This window comes from Anser brachyrhynchus, assembly GCF_964034855.1.
Source record: "Anser brachyrhynchus genome assembly, chromosome: 6".
NCBI lineage: Eukaryota > Metazoa > Chordata > Aves > Anseriformes > Anatidae > Anser > Anser brachyrhynchus.
In genome coordinates, this window is record NC_137700.1 from 12,059,105 (window position 1) to 12,083,230 (window position 24,126).

Below are 24,126 nucleotides of genomic sequence, written 5' to 3' on the forward strand. Positions count from 1 at the left end.
TTTTTTGCATGTTAATTTTTTCATGTGTATGGTCTATGCACTTTGAGTTGGAACACTCACTATCATGTTCAATAAGGGATTTTACCTTCTTCACTGTAAATGGGTGCTGTGAGTAGATAACTCTGGATCTTCTTATCCTTTTCAAAAGGACACTCAACCTGCTTCCATGTCAAGAAATCATGAATCTGTCTTGAAATTTCCCAGAATTTCTGCATGAGGTAATGAAAAGAATGTTACAATTATTTTTCTTTCAAATACTAGTTACTCTGTATAATTTCAGGGCCTCTCAGCCTTGTTCTCATTGACACTTCTACTCTGAGTAGCTCTTATTCCATTTTCTTCCTTGTTAGCCTTTCAACCTTCATATTCAGGAACTCAATGTAAAGAAGGAATTTCTGTGACCTTTATACAGCTCTGAAAGTTTTGGACTTTCTTCTGCCCCTCCAAATCTGACATGTAACACTAGAGGATATACTGTTGTAAGTGCTACCCCTTCCCCATTCCCTCTCATGTATCTCCAGGTGGCCAAATGTTTCCATCTATTGCTGCAAATAAGGTATGCTTGGTGATGTGAAAACCGTTCATGTTTACCAACTCTGTGAGATCATTACTCTTCTGCCATTTTTTTCTCTGTAGCAGCACGTATTGTCACCTTAGAATTAGCTTTGAATTCAAAAATGACTCGGAATAACAGAATCTTTGAATAACTGAATCTTTACAACATAAACATATGTCAGCTTATAAAAAAAAATAGGGCATGAATTCCCTTTTGTTCACCTACTATGAGTCAAGCATGCATTTCTTCAGAGAGTAGAAATTCCTTCGAAGACCTGCTAAATACCATTAGCTGGTTGTGTGTGGTATTCGTAGCTAGCTAACCTGAGGAGAGCAACTCTGAAGATTTAGGGTGAAGTTTACCTATTACAATTTGATCAGATGCAATGGCTTGTTGCCACAGAAGGGCTTACTTTTCTCCCCCATACACACACACTTCTTCCAGTCCCTTTTGAACATAAGACAGGAGCAGGGCTGAGGCGTGACAAATCTTTGTCCGCCATCATTGCTGGTACATGAAAATTCTAGTACTTGTTTTCAGGTTCTTACTAAATTTTCAAGTTTGCGTGAGTACAACCTTCCTTGAAGAGATTTCCCTTTCCAGTGGGCTAGTATAAGACTATTTCATTTTTTACTTAAGTAACTTTAAAGCGTGAGTTATGGCTTCTGAAATTCTTATTTTCTTCTCTGTCCTTTCACGCGTCAGTTTTCATTACAAATTAATGTTATTACACCCAGTTCTGCTTATGTACATTTTATGGTTTGCAGTCCGTTTGTCCTATTTCACGTAAAACGTATGAATTAATCTCTATTTCAGTATACTTTTAAAGTAATCTTTTAACTGAAGGCAGTTACATTCCAGCAGATTTATGGACTCTCTTTGGTATGCGCAGTTGTGTGTGGATCTGCTGGATATATAACATATACATGTCAATTGCAAGCACTATCTTTCACAGAAACGTGGTACTGAGACATTAAAATTGCTTCCCCTAGATAACGATATCACTTTGTCTAGATTACAGCAATGCTGAAGAATCTAAGGGACTCAGCAATATAACGAGCTAAAGTTTAAAAGTGGCAAATGTTTGTAATGTACAATGTTTAACTAGCTTTACAGTTTGAACAAATTGAAGTCCTACCTTGAAGTTTATCTGTCCATTGGGTAAGCGGTTCGTATGTATTTTGTGCAGAAAGTAGATATCTTTAATAAACAGATTGAAAACTGGGATGACTATTTTCTCTCGGTTGCTGTTGGCAGTCTGAGATCGCTGTGCTGCTCCTTGCAGGGCTGTGCGGTAATTACAAAAGTTGCTGGAAGGATCCATGTGGTGCTGTTTTTATGGGGGAGGAAGGCAATCATGTAATGCACATTTTTTAAACATTTTAAATGGTGATCTTATCAGAGAGTATATAGTATATTGAATATCTCAGCACCGTTTTAAGCTGTCAAGATAGAGTACTTTATACTGATCAGGTTGGTTCAGAGTTTATCTAATTCCTGTCTTGCTTGAAAGGATGGTTCTGCACTGGCTTTACATCTATGCTTTCTTTCGATGGCTAATGGGAGGTTGAAAGGAAATAATAAATGACTATTGGGGGAAGAAAAACAATTCCACCTTGCTGTCACCAGTCTTTGATTTCAGTTGTGTTTTGATTCAGTTCGCCACTAGATGGAGCACTCTAATCAGTTTTATGGTTAGTAAAAAGGCATTTACTTGCATGAAGGGTGAAAAGTACCGTGATGTTAAATTGGAATAAAGATATGGAATGAAGAAACAGCGTACAGAAAACCTGCATTAGCTGCTCTTCTCAGGCAAGAAGGCATTTTGAAATCTGGGAAATGCTCTGCCTGATGTTTATATTACTGGTGACCACTGACAGGTGTCTGTGATTTCTGACTTTGATTCTTCCCAACATCTGCTGTGGAATTACTATTTGATGGATTTCTAAATAAAGTCTGAACCTTATACATACCTCTAAAACATCAAATTTGGCTGTTTTGACCTTTGACCAAGTTTTCTTTAGCCGTGCCACAGGACTCAAGTTCATGCCAGCTAAATAGAGAGAAAGAGAAGACCAAAACAGAAACAACTGAGCTGTAAAAATACAGGGCTAATGCAACTCTCTGCTTGTATGTCAGCACCATGCTTATGCTTTGGAAGGCAGTTCAGCTTGACAGCCACAAGTGGTAGCTAATGCTGCCCACCCACACATTAATCTGTCACTGGAACACACTGCTGCTGTAGAAGTGCTGATGTGGTCAGCCAACTTAAGGCAAGTATGAGCACAGTCTTGCCAGTCAGGTTGTGAAATGAAGTGCCTTTTGTCAACTGTGTTGAGAATACTCACAGATAATAGCCATCATTGAGTTGAAGTTTCCGATATTGAAGCACTCTCTTGCCACATCAATGAAGAATTCCACCATTCTCGTACGCTGCTTTTTCTTTACAACCTGAAAAAAAAAGATTTGTTAAGAGGGAAGGGGTGGCCTGAACTTTGAATAGGATGCTCAGTTAAAGGCATTATTATAAGATGATTGAAAGGACATTTCAAGATGTTATCCAGTTAAGCAATCTGATGACAAAGGCCTGAGCATATTTTGTTCAGATCTATTTAAAAAAAAAAAAAAGCAGTATTTGGGGCTGCTATCAATTATCTGCTCAGTTGTGGGGGAGTGTAACTTCTTGTTTATACGTGAAGTTCAGTGTCTTAGGGAACTTGTATGATCAAGTCAGACACTTTCAAGCAACTTCCTGTTACTGGAAAAGGAAGAAAACATGAAGTGGCTATCAGAAAGAAAACTACAGGGGGAAAAAAAAAACAACTAAGGAGAAGGGGAGAAGTAGTGGAGGGACTCGAGGGTGGGACATGTAACCTGGATGTGAGTGAAGAGTAATTGCCATGTCCTGATTTTCACATTATGCTCTGCATACTCTTAAATGACTTCTTAATAGCAGGTAGGGATATGTGAATATACGTTATCCTCATCCATGCAAACATACGAAGGATCTAGCAGTGATATTGGACATCTGCTTTGCAGATTTTCTTTTATAGTTAGTGAAGCAAAATCGATATACAGCATCGTCTCCAAACTTTGTTTCAGAAATCCATCAGTTTTATTTATTTTTGCCTAGATTAGTCGTTCATTCCCATGTTTTGCATCTAGAAGTTTTGTCTGGCTTATCCAAAATGGGTTCTGAGTGGTGACTGCAGACTGCCTCACCAGGGATCTCTCAGAAGAAAATGGTTTGGTAGTCAACAAGTTAGCTTAGCCCTCAGTATGCTAAAACCTTTTGTGTGGTTGTTTTAATAAAGGTATTAGTGATATCAGCCAGTTCTAGAAGAAGATGACTTAGTATGTTTTGTAATAAGTCCTGTGAGAGCAGGAAATCTTAAGATGCTAGGGTTGATAAAAGGGGACAGCACGAAGCTGCTGTGGGCATCTGGGTTTCCACTACGGGGTTGCCAAATGTGTGGGAATAAAGAGGAAATGTACCATTTGATAGAATTGATACATATTACTAGCAATCTCAAAAGACAGTTTACACAAGCAGAAAGGGTTTCTGGAGCAGTATCTTCCATTTCATTGCTAGTTGTATGACAGAAGTTACTTTTAGCCTCTACTAAGGCTATTCTTTTTTTAACCTTTCTCCTTCTATACTTCTGAAGAAGTTTATTCCTTATTTCTTTTTTTTCTTCTACAACAAAACTGTATGTATGGCTGTGGTAATGATCTCTAAATACAGTGGAGGGAGAGCAGTTTATCAGTAATTCTGTGCTTCAATAGTGAGTACCTTAACACTTTATGGATGTATTTAAGAAAAACAACTCCCAACTGAAATGCCACACAACTTCCATTTCACGGCATGACTGATGTTACTACAGAAGCTACACAAAACCAGAGAATATATGCAAAGCCAAATGTAGCTGTGAGCTGTTAATCACATAAGCATACAAACAATTTAATGCTTAAATAATGCAATTATCTTCAATTGGAATGCTCATGGTTAAATCTGTTAGACCACTGCCTGCCATTTGTTCTTAAGGACAGGATTATTTTTCTGTATTATCTTCTACTAGTACCCACCCTACAAATCTCTGTAGCCACCAGCATGCTGAGACAATTGAACCAGTTGTCATAGGCCTCCAAATTGTAGGTTTTGGTAACATCACCTCGGCACTGCAAGAGAAAAGGCCACATATTAATCCCATCCTGTATTATGATAAAGACAACACACCAAAGGATAAACTTCCATTCATGTCTTGATTGAAATCTTACTGGATATTTCTTAAGGCATGAGCCTAACAAAGATCAGAAAGTGGCAGCCTTTTCTGCACAGAGTATACTCAAATCCTAGTTACAGCTTCTTTTTCCCTCTGTACCTTGTGATTATCTAGGGAGTCCATGTGGCTGACAATCTGCATCAGATCCTCTGGGTAAATGTTGCTCACCCGTTCCTGTGTTCAGAGAGATGAGAGATTGTCACTGTACAGGCAGACAGGGAGATCAGTTAAAAATGCATCAATAGATCCAAAGGTGTGAGATTGTTTTGGTAACTTTCATCTCCTTAAGCTTTCTTTACTGATAAGTATGCAACATTTCTACAGAGTGTACCTTATTGTTCTTGTTCATCATTTTGTATTTTTGGATTAGAACACTGGAGGCTTTCAGTGAAGCCTATAGCAAAATTCATATTGATGAGTATATTAATATTTAGTAAATGGAAAATGAAATAATTCACACAAATTGATGTCTCACCAGTTCAATATGGGTTAGCTGCTGTGCCAAGATCAGAGGGTCACAGCACACGCTCAGGATGTCCTTTTGAGTTGACTGTGGCTTGTTTTTGAGGATGGTGCCCTTGTCAGTAACAGGTTGCCGGAATTTCTCTCTGATTTCCTGGTACTGGCTCCGTGCGGAGAGGGCCATCAGGAGATTCTGTGTCATCTGGCTAATGATCTTTTTCACTGTACCATTTTCCTAAGCAAAAGGCAGAAACAATGATTGCTAAAGACCTTTAATTCTTGCAGACACATCACCAAACAATTTCTGACTGGGAAAAATAAATCCATTATCTTCCATTTTACCTGGGCTGGGCATCCTGTGACAAATGAACAGCCTACACAACCACATAACGATGTTGTGCCTGTCTGCCTTTGCAGCTCTGTTTCACTGCTTGGCTGGTTTGTTCCTTGCAGCAGTTGTTGACTGCTACCCCATTTCAAAGGCCTTTGGGTAAACAGCTTAGAAGTGAGTTCAGTGAAAGGTGGCAGAGCTACTTGTACAGGCCTTCTTGGATCCTCTGTGTACCAAGTGACAAAAGCTTTCTCATTCCAAGCAGACCCTCTGAGGATCAAGTAAGACCACATAGCCCAACAGAATCCAGGGAATGTACATTGTATCCAGGAACATACCCATAAAATACCATAGCGTGGCTTTGAATAATCACTGCATGCAACGATCTAGGTAAGAGCACAATATCTTTAATTCTAGGAGAATTAAAACGCCCTTCTATTTGTCAGGTGCTGGTTCTGTGTCCTTACAGATCCAGCACTTATACTAGTAAAGCAATAAAAATACAATCCACAGTCTTTTTTTTTTTTTTTTGACAACTAAGGCATTTGAATTTTTTCTGCCATGGATTTTTTGTCCTATAGATGTTTCCCTCTGAGGTCAACTCCAAAGAGCTACCTTGATCAAGTTCCTATTCCTCAGTCCCTCTGATTACTAGTTGAAACGGTACAAATTCTCTGACTCTGCTCTCTCTGCCCCTGGGAAAAAAAAAAAGGCAAAAAAAACCACAAACAAACTAGTTTTAAGAGACAGTCCTCCTTTCCACTAGGCTATTGTTCTCTTGATTTCATGCAAATTATTTCTGTTGAAGTTAGCCACAAGGTTAACTGTTGGCTTACGGCACACTGTGTTGGTTTCCACCAGTCAACTGGATGTAGTAGAAAGAACTGCAATGGCTCTGATCATTCAAAGAAGCCACTAATGTGCAGTGATGACTGAAATTATGTAGCAGATGTGAGAGACGATGACTACCAAATACTTGTATATCGCATGCTATAATTAAGCAATAATAGTGTCAGAATGTTGCTTTACAAGGCAATAATCTGACTCCCAAGTGGAATCAAATGAAAAGCTGAAGGCAGTGTAGCTCATCTTGATGAGGCAACTAGATTACCGCTGAACAGCAGCTGGCTGGAGCCATTTCGGATATTGTGCTACAAGTGCTTAGAAATGCCAAGGGAGCTTGGTGGGGGGACTAAAATAGAGAGCTAATTCTGCTCTCCAGTATGCTGAGCTTTTTGTTGTGAACCACTTGACTTCAGCCACTGTGCCTCACTTACCCACGCCTACCCCGTTACATTTCTAGATGCGGATCACAGGGAATCAAATGTGAGGGTTGGTGAGGCTATCAGACATTATTTGAAGGTGTACAAAGAAACTGCAATGGTATTAAAAACTATGGCTTACTTAAGCTATTGTAATTTTATTGGTAGCTTAATTTTCAGACAAAGGCTCTTTGAGAGTTTTAGCAGTTTCCTTTCCTTAGTGATCTTGTCCTAAATTTTCTTATAACTTTGGAAAATAAAGGTGAAAGTTTCAGCTGATCTGAGAGGTATGACTCCGAGTTTGGTTTCCAGCATCAGTGAGTTTGACAATAACTCGTCCTTGTTTGAGTTCAGGTGAGATGTTTGTACTTAGTCCTGGCTGTAGCTATAGCTATCTGTTATGCAGCCTTCTATCACTGGCACAAGCACATGACTGTTGTGTGTCAGTTCTTGATTTACCTCCTATCTTATATATGTGAACAGTGTCCTAGGGGGATTTGGAAAAGCTTTAAAATACAAAATAAAAATCTAAACCGTTGCCATAATCCCCTGCTGAAGCATGGCATAGGTAATTTCTTAGGACAGAAAGATGGTAACGAATACTGAGAGCAAGAGCTGCTTTTTGTCAGCGTCAAATTAAATCTCCTAGGGGTCAGATGTGGCATAGCTCTTCACTGATCAAACCTGACTTGTAGCCTTGCTAAGGGGATAAATACTATGATGCTGTAATTAAGAGATGTCATCAGAAGCCTCAGACATCAGAGCACTGAGCCATTGCGAGATGTGTTTTCTCACAAATGACAACTCATTCATATGTAAGGGTGGGGAGGAAGAGAAAGAAAGGTCACAACTTCTTTCTAGATCAAAATAATGGACAAAATAAATACCAAGATACACATGCTAAACAAAAGCTCTGCAATTTTGCCAAGTCCCCTTTCACAGTAGTATCTCTGCCACCATACACCTCTCTGCCCTGTTTACAAAGGGAATAGAAGGCGCCTTATAATCCTATCCGCTTTTCCCCTCCTACTAAGGCACTGACATTTTCATAGCAGCATCCAGGTAAACAGCTCTGCTGATGTAACAAAACTGACATACTTCCTTTTGACAACCTGGTAACGCCTAATTGCGTTGCGTCCTATCGCTGATTCACACTGTGCTGTCAGACCTGTTATTCTTCGTTGTCTCTGTACTCCAATCAATGAAAACAGCACACAAGTGTCTTCCTGTTTCCTGCTAATTGTTCTCTAAAGAATCTTGAAGTTTTGGCTTTCAAAACAAGGAGAAGCTTCTCCTTGTATATAAGTAACCCTTAGTGTTCACACAAACACCCCACAGTTAATTCCCTTGCAGTTCTCGATTATAGCCTTCCTTCTGTCTGTTGGTAGTTAGAGTGACTTGCTCAATAAGGAAGAAGTGTAGGTTTTGTCAGTGTTCTCTTTAAACAAACAAACAAAAAAAGAGTAACATCTGTAGTTATCTTCTAATTTGCTTTATCTGATCACTTCAGAAACATTTCTTGTGAGAGCTAGTTTTCTTCACAGACTGAAAACTCAAGGCTGCTAAGACTGGTGACTGACCAGCTAGCAGATCTCAAACTTCCTTTGTGGAAATACTGCAGGGGCACCTTAAATGTAGCAAAAAAAAACCCCATTCACTCATAAGCATCTTCATCTTGAGCTAGAGTACACTGATGCAACATACTTGATAGTCTTTGAGTAGTAGCAAAGCACAAAGGATGGGACATAAGTCGTCATGAGAGTTAACTATATTGTGCCATTATAGTCACTGTTCTTTCTGCTTCTGCAATACATCTATTTTTCATCACTGTGAATTTTCTGTCTCTTCATCTTATACTCGGTGATTATACATAGAGAGTTTCTGCTAATAGACCATTAAGTTAATCTTTCAGCCTGTGTCCTGCAGCTATGCTGACAGCTTAGCAACTGCTGCTGTAGTCCGTTTAGAAAATACTGCAAGTAGGAGCAACTGTTTCTAATTTAATATGATAAACTACGTAGAGGTTGACACAAATATTACTTCCCCCCCTCCCCTACCTCATCGCATTGTGTGATCCTGTGAGCGATCTCCTTCAATTCTTTCATGGATTTTTCATCTTGGAAATCATAGGGGAAAGTTTCAGTCCATTCCTTCAAGAGCTGAATGATTTTGGCAGCGAAGGATTTCAGCTTTGCCTAGAAAGAAGCAATGTGTTAATTACTGACCACAGACCTCTCTGACAGCAGAGTAAATACTTGATGACGGTTTGCATAAAACTAGATGCCCTTGAATATACTTTGCATCTGTGGTAGGTCAAAGGGAAAAAAAAAAAGAACATATTTAACTGTGAGCCAGATTCCTAAATAAGATGACTTACCCCCCTTTCAGGATAGCTTGGCAATGTTTCTTACCAAACTCTTTGAAGATATTTTCAAGGTTAGCTTTATAAAGCCAGGAACATGACAGGATAGTTTAAGCATCTTATTTGATTGAAGTCCGTGGGACTTAAGCTGATTTATGCCATCTGAGGCAGCAGTACCTTTACTGTTAGAATTCAAATGCATACCAAATGCAGCACTGTACCAGGTATCTTTCATGAGACATGTTCACAAAGACGCTTCTGTTCTACAGAATTTATCAGACCCTACAGATTGAGCTGTATATTAAAATGAATGAATGACAGGAAAGATGTGTGTGTTCTCTCCGTGACATCTAAATCAAAATGGACGGAGAAAATAGCTCTTCTTCCCTGTTTTGTGGTTGATAGCTTTTTGAGTAAGGGCCAACGCTTTTTTTTTATTTTCAAAGTTCTTCCGTTACTCACGAATCTTCAAAGGCTTTTCATCGGTTAGACCTGAATTGGATGCCAATTACACCAGTATCATAGCAATAGAGAGCAGCATCAGTAAATCTGAAGGAGCACTCATGCAAAACTGGGTGGGTGTGCTAGGAAGACTTTTAACAAGCCAGAATCAAAACTTAGTTCGAGTTATGTTTATTTTCTACCCAACCTGTGATGCACTGAGGGGAAAATGAGGAAGTTTTCATCTGTTTACTTTCCTACTTGTGTAAGCTAAAGAAGTCCCATTAAACAGCTGTTCATTCTTCTCATCTGCAATGTAATTTCCTTACTGCACTCAATCAGAAGCTTGGGGGCTACAGAAGGTGATTTTAGTATGGGAGTATTGCTATAGGAAGTTTAAGACAGATGATGCTTTACAAGAATTGATACGAATTTCTGCCCCAAAACATCCTCTGATCATAGTATCTCCCAGGATCACTTAATCAAAACCTAAAGTCAACCAAACTAAACTATTTTTTTGCACTCTTTACACTTCACAGGTATGCAGTCAGAATATTAATAAACCGTTAATAAGAACCTTAAACTGTGCACCCTGGAATTTGCACTCTGACAATGAACAAATGCTCCTTGCAAGTCTGAAGGGAATTTTCTTGCCTTTTTTCCAGAGTTGCGAACTGCACTCCACTAGCATGCTTTTCCTAGCTCTTTTTGTTGACAGTATTTAATTGATCATGCTAGTGAGAGATGCACAGAATAGTTAGGTAGTGATGGCAACAAGAAAACATTCTCTTTGCCAGCAGTTGGCATTCCTGCAAAGCACACAGATAGGGAGAGGAAGGCTCTGACAGTTCAGTTTCTGCTGGTGACGCTCCTGTGGAGCCCAGCTTCAAGGTCTTTCTAAACAGAGGGCAACACAGCTCCAGATCAGTTGTCTGTCTTCGGAGCTCCCACTGTCATCTGCCTTGAGGAAAAGACAATTCAGGCTTCTTTGCTAGGAAATGCATGGAGCCTTCCATTATTAAAAGAAGAACCTGCAGGTGATGAGAGAACTAATTAGCGAGGCAGCATGCTTCCATTCCATCGGAGTTAACAGGTACATGCCTACTCCCCTTTTGGTCACCGAAAGCCGCTATAGAACTGGTTTTGGTATTAGTTATCCTGACCTTTTTTTTTAAACTTTTGAAACTTAGCATGGAGGGATGGGGGAAGGAAGGCTCCAAAATCCTTAGGCTGTGGTGAGCAGCTCCATGTGAACTCTGGCTTCCCATCACATGTATCTCTACCTGGGAGTCACTAGTGTTTGCTTTCTTTCTGGTAGAAAGCTGGGCATCTTTTGCAAGACAACGTCAAACTATTTTTGTCTTTGGGATTACAGGTGTAAAAAGCCTGTTGTTTTATCTGATGCTTTAATGCTCATGAAAAGGAGGCATGCTTTGAGCGCAACACTAAAAACCATCAGTACAGCAAAACATGAGATTCCGGTTTCATGTGTGCTCTAATGAAACCCAGAGCAGCGTGACAGGCTGGCCGCACGTGGTTTGCGATAACCTAGATAGAAATTGCACAGATACGTGGGCAGCAGCAACACGCGTTCTCTTTTTTGTCATGCTTGCAATAAACCTACCAACCTGCTCTTTCTGTAGTCCTGCTCCAGATGTCAGCCTCTCCTTGCAAGGCCTGAATTCTCTGGAGTCAGTGGGAACACCTCTCCCATAAGTATTCGAGAAGAAAAATACTTCTGTTAGGTACTTGGGTCAGCCCTGTTTTACATGAGGCAAAAGACAGGCAGGCTTGAGAACCAGCTCCCACTTAGAAAGGAGGGCAGCTGCAGTAAAGTGGCTGCAGGAAAGGGAGGCTTAATGACATTGACCTGGTTACAAGTACCGTTCCCATTTTTTGGTTTAAAAAGGAGATCTTACTGCTGACAGAAACTGAGGAAGATTAGTAATTTTTGAAGGGACTTATGTATTCTGAGACAGGTAAGACAAGCTTAATAGGAGCTAACTTTTACATTATACACAAGTGCTTTTTTTCTGTGGCCATCTTCTTTGGGTCTCCAATTTCCAATGTGCTTCTGGAGGGCTAAATTTTATCCTTTATGGTCAAGCTAAACTACTTGCATCTATAGTATAACTGGCATTTTAAACCATGAAACCCTTTCTTTTTACAATTGGCCAAAAAGACTCTCAGTGGGCTCTATGACATCCCATATTTCTTCTTAATCTACTTTTCTCTCAGCTTGTTTTCTACAGGATTCTTCTGTCTGCCAGAAATGTCAAAAACAAAGGAACGATAAGTAGTGTGGTGCCTAACCTAAACACCCGTCTCTCCTTGCCACTTTTTCAGCTCACACAGTACCCAGGCAACAAGTCAGCCAGCTTCTTGTCTTAGAGTTTGTTTATGCAAATCTTTTATTAGACATGATCAGGGCTGCTTTAACTACTTTTGCCAGCTATTTCCTCCTATGAAGTCCCCTATTAGAAGGTAAGGACAGCTGATGACGGGTTATGAGTGTGAGTAGGTAGAGCGCCTTAAGTTGACAATTTCCATGCTGCCTGTAAAACGAGCTTTTACTTGTTGCCAGATAGAAAAACAAATGTTTGCATATGCTAGTGGCCAAGTTTTTGTGTAAAAGATACAGGTGCTTGTAGTACAGGTCTGCAAAGTAGTCATTCAAGAGGGATGTCAGAATTTTTATGTAGTGTTTACCAAGAACGTTGTGTTCAGTGAGCTGGAAAAAATTACAGTTCATATGAAGGGGGATGGAAGGGATCAAGGGCGTAGTAGGAAAAGCAACTAGAAAAGCATGTAAATTAAAGCAGCCTCCCAAACACTCATGTTTTATTGTCACCCTGCTGTTGGTTTTCCTGTAGGCCCATTTCCAAATTGTCAGCAGAAGGTGTAAGAGTGTGGGTGTTTGGAATATGAGCAGCTCTACTTCACATCCTGTTGTTAGGATGTAACGCTAATTCATTTCAGTGTGGAAGTCATGATGATTTTTTAAATGCATCTGATGAAAAGCCAGAATTGTACTACTTTACCACTAGCGCTGTATCTTTAACAGTCAAGTGGTTCAGTCTCCAGCTACTGTTTTGGTTTTAAAAAACACTCGTCTAAGTGTACTATTATTCACAGAAGAGTTTCATCTTATATTCCATTATTTTTAAATCCAAGCATTTCACGTACATATTTTGACGCTGCTGACAGCAGTCACTCATCCTTATCACATATCTGTAGACAGCTTTATCCCATGTTTCAGACATGTTTCAGTCCCAGCATCTCTTACAAGTTCCTGCCTCTGATGGTTCCTCAGCTCTGTCTAACTAAACACTACAATTTACAAAGGAGCAGCATGGGGTTGCTAAGTCATGAACTAGTTTGGGGTGGTGATGGAAACTGTTATCACCTCTGTACAAAGGTGGATGCAGCAGTACTTACATCTGCCTTCCCTGAGAACCTCCAATTCCCCAGCACTAACATAGCTAGTTACACAGCTATTTGGTGAGTGGAGCAGGGGACTGACCTGGATGCAAGTCACCCTGCACCAAGTGGTTAGCTTTCCCTGTGGAGGAGTGTTGTGACATAATATGAGACTGAAGACCAGGAATAGAAAGGGGGAGAGAAGCCCTTAAGCCAGTATTGCTGTCAAAAAGCCTGTGTTGCCAAAGCACAGGGTTATCTTTTGTGCTCCCATTTGGACTCCTGATGCAACAAGGAGGAAAGGAAATGGGATTATCAAAGTGCTGAGAATTAGGAATGTGAGCCTCTAATTTCTCATTATAGAAGAATGGATCTAAAATATGCCCAGGATTTGAAGAGTTTGAGATCTTCAAGTATTTGCTGACTTCATCCTTGTTTCTGCCGCTTATATTTGCATCCCAGCTGGGACTATTCTGGTACTTTGTTTTCAGTCAAGTCCTTCAATACATGTTTTCCATAATGGTGAGACTTAAATGGATTTCAGTGCATATCATAAACTGTCCCCGTTACGTCTAATTAGTTGTAGTAAAACTGCATATTCATACGTGCAAGCATAGGCTACCATTTCAAGTAGTGCATCCCTTTATTTTCATGAGAGGAAATTTCCTGATTTACTGTTACACCAAGCTATATATAACACCCCAGCAATAACAGGTTCCTAGTGTACCTCTAGCAGACCTCGCAGCTCTGATAGCATGATGACGGGACTCAGATTGCAGACAGACCTAGCCTGGCGAAAGCCCAAAGGTGCAAAGCGAGTTGCTGGCCAGGTTTCACGGAAGATAAACATTGCTCCAGCACGCGGCACTGACCTGGAGCTCACGAGCAGAGTTGTGTTTCTGGCCACCGTACCGGGCTGATAAGGTACTACGTTACCTACAGTTGTAGTCAGCAAAGAAGCAACAGTGCTTCAAGGAAGACAAGCCAAATAAAAGCACATTCAGTAATACATGCTGATCGTAATTTCAATTTATTCTTTATCCATCTATTTAGCTTTTTAATGAAAAGGAGAGTGGGAAATAAATGACAGCAGCACAGCCAAGTGCAGGACATAAATGTTCATTTACCTTTTCTGCCTCAGTCCCCGTTTCCAGCTGCTGCTTTTGTTTGATGCAGATCTGCCCCACTTTAGCCAAGAGCTCATGGGGGTGAATGAAGACTCGGGAGCTCAGCAGGAAAGTGAAGATGTAAGTCCTCTGTGGGAGCAGAGAGGAAAGAAAGCAAGTTGAATAACTTTGGCAAAAATCATCTGTCTTCCCTGGAGACTAATAACAAAAACTATTCTATAAAATATAAATGTAGCTTTACTTCTCTTAAACTTTATGTAATCCTTCCTTCCTCCAGAGAGGTTGTGGTCTTTTCTAGCGCTGTTAAGAGGAAATGTTGTAGGCTTCAAGGCTACTGTGGTGTTGTTTCCAGATTGCCAAATTATTTCTCTTTAAAATGGCCAACTTAATATGCCTAACTAGTCATCACTCACCAAAAGACAAATGAAATATGTCCAGCCTAGGATGTTATGCCACTTGAACACTATTATTTTTGCTGCTTGGTTTCTGCAGGAACGACTGTTTTTCATTGAGCTGCAGAAAACTGCTTCATGTGTATTCCAAACCACAGCCGTAATTTCTTCATGTATCTTTTTTCTTTCCTTTTTCCCACAGTCACTGACACAAGCTTTAGCGTAGATTGAGGACATATGACAGTAATTCAGTTTTAGGCTTACTTTACCTATGTGGGCCTGTTTCAGACTCCTTTCAGCATGAATTCTACCAGTATGTGTCAACAATTATTACTGCTCATTAGAAAAAGCCTCTCCATTTGCCTCGTAAAAACTGTAATGCATCGTATTCCAAATCATACTCTGGGCAATTACGCTGATGTGAGAATGCCTTTGTGCCCTGGTCCTGCTTTGGTGTTTGAAACTTGGCTTCTGTATTTGGATGTAATCGCCAGAGTAACGTTGTTAGCATCTCATAAGGACTTCTGTTTTTCCTTGAGGCTTTTTGACAAAAATTGTAGTTAGGAAATTGCAGGGGATCTCCTTTGCTATGGATTTCAATTGCCCTATGCTATGTTTGCAGTGTGTACTGTTACTTTGAACCATATTTTTAGAAATGTGATTTGGCAGGCCACAGCCGGCTGTGCATACAAATAGGCGATGTGCACATGTCACCACGGATTGGGCAAGTAAATTGAGACATCTAAAAACTTACAGCCAGTTGTCTAAAATATGGCATCTTTACTGTTTGCTACTGAATTTTGCCACTTGTAGTCTCTAAAACATACTTGTAGCCAAACAACAATGGTATCTTCGAATCCAAAAAAATTATGGAGTTTAGCTCTCTAATTACAATAATATGTGCTATCAATGAAAAATGTTTCTACTTCTCTAGTATCCAGCGTGCCCTAGAATGTAAGTTTAGTATTAAAATACTTCCAAATATCAGAATGGGAAAAAGGAGTGTTTTTAAAATATAAATGAAGTTAACTAGAGGTCAGTGTGCTGAGAGTTGGGAGTGTTGAGAGTGTGCGAAGTATATAATAGATTAAGTATGTATCCATGGAAAATCCAAAATCCAACTCTTTCCCAAGCTTGCAGAGGAAGCTAATGAAGGAACAGAGTGAAGTGTGACACTGCATTTAAAATATAAATTATGATTTGAAGGCCTTATAAGCACCGGGGATCATGTATTAAATTAGGAACAGTATTAAATCTGTGCAATTAAAATGAATTCATCTGTAGGTTTTGCCTCCTCTACAGCTTATGAATAGAGGAAGAGAGGAGGAGAAGGGTTAGGTTAACTGGATGGGCACTTTGGGTTGGGTTCTTGAGAAGCACTTCCACTGTCTACCAGAGACAGACAGCTGGGGCCACCTAATGATCTTCATAATGACTTCATAATTCATAATGACTTCAAGTGGGTGGCCTGGACAGCAGCAGGACACAGCACAGTTTCCCTTCATGGTGGCATGGCTGCAAACATCCCAAAAATGGACATAGCGATAACTTAAACTGGGCTTCTGCCCAACATTGCTTATGTCTCTTCAGAATTTTCAGAATTAGAGTTACATGACAAAAAAAAAAGTTTATGAATTTTAACAAGAAATTTAATGTAGCTCTTACACCTGCGTCTGGAAACAGTTGATGACATTGAGCTAGCTTTGGAGAAACTTTATATATAAAATGTTGAGCAGTGCATGCAACGTGTTACCGGCTGAAGAGCTGACTTGGTTACAAAAGGGGACTTGGTTATGTTATGGGGACAACATATCACCTGTTGTATGCTTACATATGTGAGAATGATCCTTAAACTGATGCACTTCCTTTAAGAATTAAAACATGAGACAGAATGCTCTTGGTTTTGGGGGGGAGGGGAGGAGGGGTAACCTATGCCTGGTTGTCCTCTCTTAGTTTTTGTAGCCAATTTCTGTCTTTGTTTCTATCAGCACAGTCCCTGAACTTAAAACTGTGAGTCTGGCCCATCTGGGAAAGGAATTTAGCTGCTGGGTGTGTCAGCTGTCACAGGGTTGTGTGAAGATTTTTATTCTGGAAATGCGAAGCAGCTATTGCTTTTACCCTATTTTGCATTTAAGAGAGCTGGGGAATAAAAAAAAAAAAAAACTCTGATACTTTTTCATCCCTTCCCCACATTCTTGTTTTTTGGAAGTCTGGAAGCCCACGAGAAAGTTGCCTGTACACATAAGTGGCAAAGAACCAAAATGCAAGCTGTGCTGCCCTGTTGGTGACCTTCGCTCTGATAAGCTGGAACGCATTCTTTTAAGGAAAGATATAATTTTGCTTCTCGTACTAATTCTAGTGTAGGTCTCGTTGGTGGAAGTCTGTGTGATGTGGGACAATGTTTGTCCAGAGCGACTCTAAGAAAGCCCCACTCAGAGTATCGTTTCCCTGTTGTTATACTGTAAGAAAAGAGTGACCCAGATGACCTGTACTTGTGTTTGGTCTCTTTGGTACTGTTTTGTATGAGGTTCAAAAAAGTGCTGAAGTGGCAAGATACAGGAAGATACGCGGCCGTAGAAGTGTGTGCTCTTCATTTTAGGCTTGCTGGTGTCTCTCTGTAATCAGCAGTATCTGTACTGGACCCGTGCGATGCTTTTCCAGACAACGCTGAACTGCTAAGTTGTAGAAACAAATTATTACTCTTCTGGAACCCATCTGCTGTATTTATGCCACTTCTTAAGTCACTTAACTAAGGCTGGTTTACAATATATGAGTGTCCGGTCTTACTTCTTAGGTTTCTTTTTTTGATACTGCTGGCATAGATTTGATACTTTTTGCTTATGCTGGCATAGACAAGGGAGTAACTGCAAGTAAGAAACAAGTTAAAAATTCTGTGTCTGACAGCAGTGCTGAGCCCTGTCTCCCTGCCTCTGCTAATAACCACTTCCTGTCCAATAGAGAAAATCAAGGCTGAACTAAGCTGTACACATCAGCTTAGCGGTAGGTCTCAGTGGTTAGGAACGTAGCTTTTCTGGATAGGAAATATTTCACACTAATGTCAGATGTTTTCTCCAGATTGAGGATTTCTGTGATTTATTACACCTGTATGCCTACACCCATATAGGCTAGATGTTACAACAGCGTAAAGACCCCCACTCTCTCATAGGCAGTCCCCCACATGTGAAGAAGATGGTTTGGAGAAGGAAACTTAGCTAGCTGGTTTGACAAAAAATGATTAAAAATGCTTCTGTAAGCTATGAGATTGAAAGTTAAGCTCCTCTTATCCTACAGAAGTGACAGGTATTTGGGAGGAGAGGCAAAAAAAATATAAAAATCTTTCTGTACTTGGAACAACTTAGCTGACACAAAAGGGTCTTGTGCTTTACAAGAGAAAACGAAGCCAGATTCCTCTAGTGCCTAAAGTTGTTGCTAAGAGATGAGCTGAATTATATTTAAAAAAAAAAAAAAAAAAAGGCAAGCACACAAGACTAAAGAAGGAATTGTTACTCTCTGACCCAAGAATGTACTGATGTTGTCTTGAGGAGGAGAAAAAAAAATACTTTCTTCATGCACTCACTGCTCATTCTGGAACTTCTTGTTTGTGAAACATTTTCTTGAAACACTTTCTTGCTTGGGCACAAGGGTTGCAGACTGGTACATTCCATTCCTAACCTCCCGAACTCCTCTGTCTCACGAGTATACGTTTTCCTGTGTGCTGAACAAGTCCCTGTACACAAACAAACCTCAAAAGAGCATACACAAATGTAGGCCCTTATCTTTCCTGTCCTCCCTTGTCTGTCTCTTGTTCTGCCAACATGGCAAATACATTTTTATTTTGCCTCTGTAACCAGCACAGAAAGATACTGTGTTTGCTTTCTTCCCCACCCCCTTTTTTTCCAGCTGGAAGGTTACTGCAATCTTTAGCTTAATGTCGACAGAGACAGGAATGCTTTCTAAGCATGGTGCTTAGATGTACTGATCCAAAAATTTGGATGAGTACAGCAACTTGTAGATGTGTCACTCTGAAACTAAAGGTAATCTCTGCAAACGTAACCAATAGCTTCTCTTGGTGAGAATTAATGGGTGATGCCTTGCCCCCTCTCTCTGCCTGTGTGGCCAGAGACAGGCAACTGGGAGGTGCTTATACCTTTCTCTTGAACAAACAGTGTTGGCCCCTCTTCTGACAGGACATCGGCATTAAGTGGCTATCACACTAACCTTTTGTGGCAACGTCCCTAAAAATAGAAGTGGGCATGAAATTAAGCATAAACATGAAACTGAACTGAAATGCAAAACTTGCACCTACTCAAATACAGCTCTCTCTTCATGTCATTCAAAGCTTATTTATCTACTTGTCTTAAAATGAATCCTTTTAGCTAAATTGGGTGATCTGATTTAACTAAAAGAATGTGTCCTGCTGCAGAGGAGATGTACTTGTCTTAATACTATTTTTCATCTCCCTTTCCCAGGAGCTCTCTTGATTGCTTCTGCTGTATCTCTCCCAGCTGTCAGCTCGCTGTCTAAACTACAGCCTCCCAGGGTGGGGTCTGTGCCTGCGTGGTTTGCGATGCTCCCTTGCACAGGGTATGGGATAGCACCATGGAAACCAGCAGCATTCCAAAATAAGTCACAGACCCCTTAAGTAGTGCTCGCTTTATGGATCCATTTTCAGAGTGGCTGTGTTATAAATAGATCCTATATTACAACAAGGGATGTGCATTAGCAGCTACTTAAAAAACTTAGTGATATTCCAGAAATCCAAGCAGCAAATAACTACATTCCGGTATTAAACAAAATCCAAGGAGCAGAGTCCTTGGAAAGCTTAGCAATTGCAGCCTGGAACTATTTCACTGGTATGCCATGTTTCAAGGTTCTCTTCAAGCTCGAACTTTCTTCTGCATCTGCTCTACACTATGAGTTTGTGTGGGGTGCAACAGGGGTTTAATGCCTAACTATGGTGATTCCTCTGTGTCTTATAAAGGTACTTAGCATCCACTGAAGGTAGCGCATATTGAAATGAGAGGTTTAGAATTGAATTGGAAAATTAAAACATCCTCATTTTGCTTTTTCGTTTTAATCTCTCGCTGATCATTGCTGGAAATTCTGCTGCTTATACCCACTAAACCCATATGGAGGGTGCCTTTTTTGTGCGTGGTAACTGTAAAGATGTGTGGTGTGTATGTGTGAGCTTGAGGGGATTTTATTGTGACCCACGTGAAACCAGAGTAAAAAGTTCTAACGGATCAGACTGAGAGACATACTGCAAAATATAGATTCTAGCATGGGCAACTAACACAGTGGAAGTTCAACATACCAGTCAGTACTGAATGCAGTTTCTTTTTGCCCTATCAGTCTTAAAAAGAGTGGGGTTGCTTCTGCCATAGCTGCTGCTTTTTCATACTTGGAATATAACCTATATAACCTCTCAGATCTTTGGCAACCAATTTAAATAACATCTTTCATTAATGGGTACAAAGGGTCAATTTAAGTGATAAAGTGATCTCTTAATAATATCCTAAGTTCAGAATCTTACTGCATGCCCTACAGTTATCAGTAACATTTACTTCAGGGGACTGCAGTGAAGACATTTAATCAGCTGCAAAATCATTTTCAGGCTCAGAAACATTATCACAGCACTCACCCGTTAAATGTGTTGAGAAAGACAGCATTATAATCACAATCTATTTTTTTTCCTGATGGTCTAACTAGGAGATGCACAGAAAATTAAGCGGTAAAATAATACCAGAGCTGATTTGAGCTGAAAGAGCTGGTCTACTTCTCTAGGTAGGAGCTGGTTAAAAGTTAATCTTGGCTGTGTTAGAGGTAAAGCAGCTTAGAAGGATTGAAAATTATGGCTAATGCTGCTTTTAATTGGTTCTTAAGGCACCCGTTTGGGTTCAACATGGCTTTACCTTTCTAACAGGCATCCTTACTAACAAACAAAGGCGAGTATCCCCCACTGAGCAACATATTTATGGAGTGAATATTACAAAGGAAATCAATGCATCTTTAGCCTACATCTTAATCTCAAATCAGGGGGAGGTAGAATTTCTTGAGGATGCATCAATCTGGATCCTAATGCCAGGAAACCATGAGAAGAAAAAAACCCTCTTCAGTGCCTACTTACGTCTGGATAATAGTCCATGGTGGGCACCAGGCGCTCTATCAAGGCCTCCAGCGATCCAGAAACAATGTTCCCGTCCTGATAAACAGGGTCCACACACCTCTCTCCCATGTCTGGCTGCACTTGCCCACTACAACTGGAACCAAGCATACTGGAAAATATTGGCGTCTGGGGCATAGTTTCCTGCAGAAGTGGGGAGAGAAAAAGGGTTAAGCTCTCTTTTTGTCTTATGCACGGGTATCACAGAGGCATACATTACACACAATTACATATCTGACTGCTTGCAGCCTGGGCATTTGAGCTAAGCTCTGAGACCAGCTGCATGTCTTGGAGTTGGCTTTTGGCTTTGAAATGCACGTGAAACTATGTCACTGAGGCCGTAGCTGCAGAAGCTATACGAGATCTTTTCACTGCACATGATTTCTTCTTTCTCTCCAGTTTTCCCCCTGCTCCTTATGCTTAAAACTGAACAGGGATGATACGTAAAACGCTTTCTGAATTCTGCCTTACTGAACAAACAACAGAAACTCTGCCCTGATACCCCTCTTTTTACTTTTCTGAAGTCAGACCTTTGGGCGCAATACTGATGAACTTGTGATGATAAATCCTTCGCTACTCCTGTAGCTGGATGAGATACAGGATCTCTGCTGAAGGGCATCTCCTGCTCGTCAGTGTCACTGGGACCGGGGGGCTCACACTATTTGAACAAAACTGCCTGTTTTTGGTATGTGACACCACGGGCTGGGTGGAAGGGCATGCTGAAATACGCAGCTCTGGTAGCAGTCTTGGAGCTTTCTGCTTAGGAAACAAACCTGCTGTCGTTAACACACAAACCACACGCAGGTTTGGGGTTTCCACCTCCCTCCCCTTGGCCACAAGCTCTACCGCTCCCCTGCAGCCACCACCGTGAGTACACTCCGGGGTTTTTCTGTTTATTTGTTTAAAACTGGCTACGACTTAGACACGGAACGCTGCTGCTGCATGCAGGGGCAGGAAGGTACCGGCGGTGTCCCCGCGCCGAGCCGCAGCAGGTGAAGCGGCGCCGCCGGACCGGCCCCAACAAAGGCGGCGGCGCACGACCGGGGGGCGCCGGTGTGCGTGGAGGGGACGGGGCACGGCAGGACCTCCAGCCGCCCGCCGCTTCGCGCCGCGCTTGTCGGGGCGGCACGTCGGGAACCGCTCTGGGACCCCGAAACTCCCCGCGACGCGAGGACCGCGGTTCAGGGAGCGCTTCGAGCCGCTCTTCTCTTCGTGCGGGTTCTCCCAAGCGACGCGCACGCTGCGCCCAGCCCCGCGCCCTCCCGCAGCCCGGCCGGGGAAGTTGCGGAGCCCTGGGGAAAGTTCCCCGCGCCCCGCCGCCCGCCCGCCCCGGGTCCCCCCGCGGGTCCCGCCGCTCACCCTCATCTTCCCGAGCCGCGCCGAGCCGAGCCGCGCCGCCGGCCCCTCGCCCGCCGCCCGTGACGTCAGCGCCCAGCGCGGCGCCCGTTGGCTGGGCGCGAGCCGGGGCCCGTTCAAACGGAGCCGGGCCAACGGCGCGGGGGCGGCCGGGGCCGCGCGCGCCTGTGCGCGCCCGCTGCCTGCCCGCCCGGTGCCTGCCCGATGCCGGCCCGCCTGCGGGGCTCGGGGCCCGGCGCTTCCCCTCGGCCCGGCTTCCCCGTTCCCATGGCGACCGCCGCGGCAGGGGGCGGGGCCGACGGGGCGCGTGCCCGCGGGAGCGCGCAGCGGGGCGCGCGTGTGGGCCCTGCGCTCGGGGCCGTGCTGCGCGTGGAGGGCTGCGGGGCGCCGTGGTGACCCGCCCGGTACCTGCAGCTGAGAGCGCCGGCGGGGCTGAAAAGAAGCACGGCCGCACACACATACCCGGTGTCGTTCTGCGTCCGGGCTGCTCGGCCTTCCTGCCCTGCTCGGGCGGCCGCTGGGGCTCGCAGCGTTACACGCCCGCGTGAGGGGAACTCGCGGAGCTGATCGGGCTCCAGTCACAAATTCAGGCAGTCATAAACGCAACCCCTGCTCCTTTCTGGTTTCCGTGTTACTACTCTTTTCTGCAGTCAGATACAGTTTAGATTTTTTTTGTACGTCTGTATAAAGGACATACGTGTGCGTATTTCATGTTTATATATATAAATGTAAATATGTGTGCGTGTGCTTGTACGCGTGCATGTGCATGTATATATGTATTGGCACGTGTCACAGAAAACAAATTCAGGGAGGTGTACTGCTCCTTTTCTAGCATGCACGATGCTCTTTTGGAGCACTGTATCACGTAGTCTTGGGAGGTAACATTTACAACAGAGAAGCTGAGGACCTAAATTCAGCTCATGTAGCGTGCAACAGATGAATCACTTTATCATTTCATTTCCATTTCTTTTTCTGTAAAGCCTGGACGATGACCTTTAGCTATCTGTATTCTGAACGTTGAAATCCTGTAGGTACAGAAACTCCCTAAGGTTTAATTTTTTTCCTTTTTTTTAAAAAAATAATTATTTTGTTTGCTTGCTTGTTTGTTTTGTTGGAGTTATGTAAGTTCTGTTCCTGAACAAATTGCTTGCATTTTGAAGATGTTTTCATCAGGCACTGCCTCATGTTACTGGTGGGCGGACCCTAGAGCGACGGGAACCAGCGCAGTCTGTACTTGTTCTGTAGCTCGCTGCAAAAACAACTTGAGGCGACGCTGCGCTGGTTCAGCCGGGCCGGTCGGGGAATCTCTTGCTGCAGCGTGAGTCAGCAGAGCAATGCCTGCCTGTCTCAGTCTCCACGGCTGCTTCAGCCTGTCTAATACCAGCTAACATCAGCATACACAGTACAACACCTTCTGCTGCCTAATGATCAATGAGCTGGACTGGCATTTGCACCATTTGGGTTCTGTTCCTGCCAGTGCCGCACACTTGCTGTCCGAATTGTCTGATCCCACTGAGCCTCGGTGTTCATCTGTGAGATGTCGATAAGGATGTGTTTTCACACTGTTGCATTACTTTGTCCATTTTTATATTAGGAGAGTACGTCCTTGTTTTACTGTTTGAATTTCCTTATATAGTCACATCTTCTCTTGGGGTCTGTCAGTCGATAACTTGGGAAAATTAAGGAATATTAGCAAAGAAGAATGGGTGAAAGTGAAGGAGAAACTGTTTTGAGAGCGAAGATTATGAAACAAGAGTCAGGGAAGGAAAATATATATATATATTTCCTTCAGTGGTCATATAAACCAGCGTTTTGGAAACTACTGACTCAAATGTGCCTTTGTGTATGTTTAAAACGTAACTGCACTTAAGAGAAGCAAGCAATTACAAATATCATTAATGCTGATCTGAGACTATAACTTCAAGTATAAAGGGACTCTCCCAGAAATGCTGTCTTTGTAGCTTTCGTTGT

General features: G+C 42.1%; 1 protein-coding gene across 3 annotated transcripts in view; it reads right to left on the minus strand.

Annotated features, from left to right (window-relative positions):
- RASGEF1A (RasGEF domain family member 1A) overlaps positions 1-24,126 on the minus strand; it is a 49,096-nt gene that overhangs the window by 3,892 nt on the left and 21,078 nt on the right. The window contains exons 1-11 of one of the 3 annotated variants that reach the window (XM_080596404.1): positions 22,159-22,358; positions 20,764-20,943; positions 14,245-14,373; positions 8,952-9,089; positions 5,315-5,536; positions 4,939-5,013; positions 4,643-4,735; positions 2,905-3,007; positions 2,530-2,609; positions 1,695-1,886; positions 86-209 (exon numbers count right to left, since the gene is read on the minus strand). In XM_080596404.1, the coding sequence (XP_080452530.1) occupies positions 86-209; positions 1,695-1,886; positions 2,530-2,609; positions 2,905-3,007; positions 4,643-4,735; positions 4,939-5,013; positions 5,315-5,536; positions 8,952-9,089; positions 14,245-14,373; positions 20,764-20,943; positions 22,159-22,164 (1,342 nt within the window). In that variant the 5' untranslated portion in view covers positions 22,165-22,358. Of the gene's footprint in view, positions 1-85; positions 210-1,694; positions 1,887-2,529; positions 2,610-2,904; positions 3,008-4,642; positions 4,736-4,938; positions 5,014-5,314; positions 5,537-8,951; positions 9,090-14,244; positions 14,374-20,763; positions 20,944-21,329; positions 22,089-22,158; positions 22,359-24,126 lie in introns of those variants that run through there. The other 2 variants (XM_080596405.1, XM_080596403.1) reach the window with 2 other exon arrangements.